Source organism: Cucumis sativus, chromosome 7 (genome assembly GCF_000004075.3).
Source record: "Cucumis sativus cultivar 9930 chromosome 7, Cucumber_9930_V3, whole genome shotgun sequence".
Taxonomy (NCBI): domain Eukaryota; kingdom Viridiplantae; phylum Streptophyta; class Magnoliopsida; order Cucurbitales; family Cucurbitaceae; genus Cucumis; species Cucumis sativus.
The window spans coordinates 18,053,965-18,060,359 of NC_026661.2; the positions used below are offsets into that span (position 1 = coordinate 18,053,965).

Here is a 6,395-nt window from a genome sequence, read left to right on the forward strand (position 1 = left end):
TTTTAATTATTTAAATTAAAGGCTATAATTGTTCTCATAATTATATAAAGGATAGTTACAAATTTAGTAATTAAATTTAAAATAATTAAGTATATAACAACATTTTTAAAAAATTATAAATATAACGAGACTTGTCAAATTCTATCGATGATAAAGTCTGTTTCTCGAAATGGTATAAAAGAAATGGATTGCGCTTATTTGGATCCATTTGGGCCTCAAAATTGGAATGGGCCGTCCAGACATAGAAAGTTAAGGCCCAAAAACTCTAAAACCCTCAGTCAGCTCGCAGAACAATCTCTTCCTAAAACCCCGAAAGAATTCCGCCAAACCCAACCAAGAAGCTTTGCTCTCATTTCTTCCACTGTCCACTTTCTTCTAGGGCTGCTTCCGGCGACGGCGAGCGATTTGAGTTCCGATGGCCTCGGTTGCACTCCGAAACTCCATTTCTAAGCGTCTCCTTGCTCACTCAGCTCCATTATCGTGGTGTTGCAGAGGATCCGTTTCTTCTCCTTCTTCCATCTCTGAATTGCTTTCCAGAAACGATGGAGCATCTAGTTCCACTCCTTCGTGGAGATCCATGGCTACTTTCACTCGCACGTAAGTAATTTCTATTTTTTCCTCCTTATTAATGCGAGCGACAGATCGCGGTATTAGTGGGGAGGATTTGTATTTAGTTGATGATTTTGTTCTTACTTGTTATATATATATATATATTGTTGATCATTACTATTTTTTGTTCATTTATCTCGCTTTACTTTCCTGCTGGACAGAAAGCCTCACGTGAACGTTGGGACAATTGGGCATGTTGACCATGGAAAGACTACACTGACTGCAGCTATTACGAAGGTTGGACGACAGATGCTTTTTGTTGATTGACCTAAGTGTTTACACACGTTTAATTGGCATTTCCAATGAAAACTACGACTTGTAGAAGGATCTATGTTTTGCTACTTGCAAATTACATGGTAAGGTTGTGTTATCTAATACTGGAGATGTCAAATTCCTTTAGGTATTGGCCGAGGAAGGGAAAGCTAAGGCTATAGCATTTGATGAAATTGATAAAGCCCCAGAAGAGAGAAAGAGAGGAATTACTATTGCAACGGTTGGATTTCAAATTTTCTTTTTGTTGGCCGCTTACTTCTCCATTTCCTCTATGGTTTATGTATTCCTCCCCCCTAACCATCACCTGACTTGGGTTAATGATACCTTTTAATTTTGCAGGCTCACGTAGAATATGAGACTGCTAAGAGACATTATGCTCATGTAGATTGCCCAGGACATGCAGATTATGTTAAAGTAAGCTTTGGATCGATACTTTTATATATTAGTGGAGTACAGTAATTTATCAAGTCAGGTCCATTGCATGCTAAATGCCATTTATTGGCGGACGGTGTACATATTGTTACATTTCTTTTATTGAGAAGAAAAGGTTTTCTAACTTCTATCACGGCGTTATAGATATACAATGTCAGTTTTTACATCCAACAGCAAGCCAATTACATCAATTGGGTTTTTTTTTTTTCTTTTTTACTTCTTCTTTTTCTGATTGTCTGAGAGTGAAGGATGATGGTAATTGGTGCAGAACATGATTACTGGAGCTGCTCAAATGGATGGCGGTATTCTTGTTGTTTCTGGTCCTGATGGGGCCATGCCTCAGACGAAAGAGCATATTCTACTTGCACGGCAGGTGTACATTTGTTCATTTGGAGCATATGAATTTTTTGCAGAGTTTAGCGTCATTTATGTGTGCTAAGATGTAATATTGATGCACTATAAATTTCTTTAATTGCATCAATCAGGTTGGTGTTCCATCACTCGTGTGCTTTTTGAATAAAGTTGACGCTGTTGATGATCTTGAACTGTTGGACCTTGTGGAAATGGAACTCCGTGGTATGATGATTGTGCAGTTGTATTTTGGTCTAGCTACTGTTTATAGGATGATAAATAATTGGGAATGTTTTCAATCTTGGTTTATATTTTTGGCAGAACTTCTCAGCTTCTACAAGTTCCCTGGCGATGACATTCCCATCATTAGAGGTTCTGCTTTGTCTGCATTACAGGGTACAAATGAAGAAATTGGTAAACAGGCTATTCTAAAGTTAATGGATGCTGTTGATGAATACATTCCTGACCCTGTTCGGCAGCTTGACAAACCTTTCCTGATGCCAATTGAAGATGTTTTCTCTATTCAGGTGTGGAAATTTTGCACTGGATTTTGTTGATGATAGATTTGTAGGAAATGGTTCGTTCTCTTGCCTCAATTTATTTTGGATGGTCAACTTTCTGTGAAATTTATTTTCTCTTAGTAAGAGGAATTGCCATCCTCTTATACTTCTTTCCTGTAACTATTTTCCTATGAACATGATCTTATAGACTTCAAGAAAATAAATTTAGAGTTTGCTCGTTAGACTTAGGCTGTATATCATCAAGTTTGATTTACAGCCAGTGAGTACTTAACATTTCTTTTGGGTGAAGACTGTAACATGTGTACCTACAGTTGTAATTATTATTATTGTTATTATTTAATTATTTTTTACTATGTCGTCCTTCATTTTATCTGAAAGATTGTCTAGTTTGCTTTACCAAGTCACAATGTGGAATACTTATACATTGAGTATGTGTCACTTTACTTCTGAATTTCAATATGATGCTGATGCTTTGCTGGTAAAGTACTTATGGGGAGCTATTATTTAAGTGTACTTTATACTTTCTCTTTGTTTTGAAGGGTCGTGGAACTGTTGCTACTGGCCGTGTTGAGCAGGGAACTATTAAAGTTGGTGAAGAAGTTGAAGTTCTAGGGTTATCTCAGGTAAAATGATGTTACGGTGTTCAATTTCTAACTACGTTGTGTGTGCGGGCATGTGCACTTGCACCTTGTGGCTCATTTGAGCCACTATTTAACATACACAACTAGCTCTGAATGATTACATTCATGGGGCTGGGTATTGTGTGTTGTCATTATGCTCCTTGTTTCTGAAAATTAAAGATTGTTTCAATAATATTTCTTCGTGATGTATTTTGCAGGGACCTCCTTTGAAAACTACTGTAACTGGTGTTGAGATGTTCAAGAAAATTTTGGATCAAGGACAAGTAATTGACCACTGTTTTCTTTTCTGACGAAAATAAAAGATTGTTGTTTTTTTGTACATTCCATATTTTTTCTTTTTAAGTAGGACAATAAAAGAAGTAAACTGCAAAGTCAAAGACAATATAAGCCAGAAAATTAGAAGCCACCTAAATGTGAATAACTTTTATGGGTTTTTATTCTAAATTAGCTAGGACCTATTTGTGTGCGTGTGTTTTTAATGTCTGAAATGAAATTTGATTTTAGAAATGGAACTAAAATATGAAAGAGCCTCCTTTTGGACTGGCCAGATGAGTTAATCTCTTAACAATATTTGTCTAATGTTAAGTTTGTGTGGTTTTATTAGGCTGGTGATAATGTGGGTCTCCTTCTCCGTGGTCTAAAAAGAGAAGAGATTCAACGTGGACAGGTATGTAGATTGGCTTCGCTCATGCTGAAATGAAAATTTTCGTCAAATATGGATTCCTTCACTTGAAAAATATCAATATCGAGAACATTATGACAATGAAGTTGAAGGTTTTTCCATTCTGCCAGTAACACACTCTCATGCTCATGCTTTTATCATTAGGCATCCAAACATTCTTATTTTGTAGATATTTGTATAATATCAGCTGGTTTGGTAAGTCAAAATGAGAAAATAATGCTGTGTACTACAAACTTATTTGAATAGAAACAGTGGTTTGACAAATAAAAACATTAGGAAAGCCTCTACTCCAAGCTAACTAGATTAAAAAAGTAATCTACGTCTCTATGCACAACATTGAAAATCATTCTATTCTCCTTTCCTTTAACTTCTGTACTTCCGCAGAAAAACATTTCGAAGGTGACTATCCTGTACCTGAGTATGGATGTTTGCAACTTTTCTTTCTTTCTTTATATGTAGGTCATTGCAAAGCCTGGAAGTCTAAAAACTTACAAGAAATTTGAGGCAGAAATATATGTTCTTACAAAAGAGGAAGGTGGTCGACATACTGCTTTTATGTCCAACTATAAGCCTCAATTTTACATGAGAACTGCAGATATCACTGGGAGGGTTGAATTACCTGAAAATGTTAAGATGGTCATGCCTGGTGACAATGTGACTGCAGGTTTTGAGTTGATTTTACCCGTTCCCCTTGAAAAAGGTGCGTCACAATTTAACTCTCTGGGAATATAAAGACTAAGCTAATAATTTCTTCTCTCTGTTTCTCTTTTACATCAATATATGATATTATCTCACTAGAGATTGAAAACAACAAAATATTACTATTTGAAAAATAACTTGAAGATAGTGTTGCCACTGAAAAGGAATATCACGAAGGGTTGGAAACAAGAAAATAGTACCATTAGAAAGAAAAAAAAAGACTATTTACACATGGATTTAAAGAACATGTAATAGAAGAAAGTCTTGAAGAATGAAAATAATCAGAAAGACTCTAATCCAACCATTTAACCTTGCAATTTATTTGGAGAATAAAATTTTCTATTCTCAGACTTCCCATAGATTTTGATGTTGATAGCGTTTTCTATTGAACTAAACAGAGTCTTCTTCTTCTTCTTCTTTTAGAAAAAATATTTAAAACTTTACTTAGTTCTTTTCATTTTATCAAATGTTGCGGGGGGTTAAGAAAGGTGTGCTAATTAGCCTGCCTAGGTTTCAAATTATTTACAGGCTTGATTTTTTACATGTAACCAACCATATCTGAATCTGAATCTGATGCTATTGGGTCACATCCATGGGTCACGGTGTTATGTTGTTTTGTTATCCAACAATACCCTCTAAAATCCCATGTTGTATTATTTACAGGACAAAGATTTGCCCTGAGGGAGGGTGGTAGAACAGTTGGTGCTGGAGTAGTTTCCAAAGTTATTAGCTGAGGGAGGTACTACATATCATTGTCCTTGAAAGCTCTTTCAATACCCATTGCAAAGGTGTGGCCAAACAATTTTTTGAAAGATCCTTGACAAAATGATGCTATTCGACATTATTTTACAGAGTCGGTGTTGATGAGTTTAACTTGTTTTAGGCACTTTGAGAGATTGTTAGAAATGTTTTGTAATCTGCAAAAATTATAAGGAAGTTCCATTTGTTGTTGTTGTTTAGAGCCCAAGCCGTTCAAGATGATCTTGGTCCTCATCTCTTTCTGCTTTCAAGTTGATCACCAATAATTTTAGAGTACATAAATGGGGATGGCATAATCAGTGCACGTTCAAGTTAACATCTTTTTCTTTGTTAGAAGATGTATTCAAACGGTTACATGTTTCACTTTTTTTTTTTAAATATAGTTCTTTGGGAATTCTATCATTCTTTTGTGAACACTTGTTTGTTAGTACATTAACTGGTCGAACTATATTTAGGTTAAGGCCCTCTGATTCATGAGGAGATTTTCTAGTTTCTAGATTTAGGCAAAGAACGTCGTCCCTTGTCTTCTTCGTTCACTCTTACAACGCTTTGTTTGGCTACTATGGAGGGTTTTCGCTACAGGTAGCAGGATTTCTAGCAACAATGGTTTTGGTTGGTGGGATTTTGATCCTATGCAATGAGGAAGGAGAATAGGGAAAGTGAGAGCGGGAAGTCTTGTGTCATTAAATCTTTTTTTGGACAATAAGTGGAGCGGTGAGTTATTTTCATTTTGGTGTGAACTATTTGGGAATTGTCCTAAAAGTAATATTATTACTATTAAAAAAAGACTCTATTTGTTAAGCACGAAATTAGTATTTTTATATGTAATATATTTAAAATAAGCTAACACATAATCTTAATTAATATCGAGAAGAAGTTATGCTTAATATTGTTTCAAGAAAATGCCGTACTTCAAATATTTAGAAATAAAAGCATATAGTTAGTTTCCAAAAGACTTTCGAACAACTCTTTGAGAATTTTGTTAATATACAATTTCTTGGATAGGGGTGGCAGATTCAAAGTTAAAAATTATTGTTGAAGTTAAACCATGTTTATCAGTTAGAAACATTAGTCACTAACCGATTATTACACTTAGGTTTATTTTAGTGATGCTTGATTTAATTGCAGAACATTGTTGAACATTGTTGATACATAGTTAACACAAAATTTTCAGAAAATCTTGTTTCTTTTAAAATAAATTTGTTTTGCGGAGTTGAAACTTGTGTTTATGTTGATTGGATGTCAACATATTCCCTAGAGTTTGAGTGGAAGAAGGTTTATATTTTCAAAAGAACTTCAATTTTTTGAGGTGATTGGAGTTAGGTAGTTTGACTCCTAAAAGAATACTTGTGGATTTTAAGTCTTATTTAGTATTTGAACTAAATTAAACTCATTTTTTTAACTCAATTGAACTCCAACTTAAATAAA

The 6,395-nt window shown here is 34.7% G+C and overlaps 1 protein-coding gene across 1 annotated transcript; it reads left to right on the plus strand.

The window, feature by feature from the left end:
* The first annotated feature begins 310 nt into the window (after nt 1-310).
* Nucleotides 311-5,369, plus strand: LOC101217959 (elongation factor Tu, mitochondrial). The gene is made up of 12 exons (XM_004136017.3): nt 311-597; nt 771-846; nt 1,010-1,102; nt 1,222-1,296; nt 1,583-1,687; nt 1,800-1,890; nt 1,987-2,192; nt 2,726-2,809; nt 3,025-3,090; nt 3,432-3,494; nt 3,969-4,209; nt 4,872-5,369. The coding sequence occupies exons 1-12, from the start codon at nt 416-418 to the stop codon at nt 4,940-4,942; spliced, it is 1,353 nt and encodes a 450-aa protein (XP_004136065.1). The 5' UTR covers nt 311-415; the 3' UTR covers nt 4,943-5,369.
* Nucleotides 5,370-6,395: the final 1,026 nt, after the last annotated feature.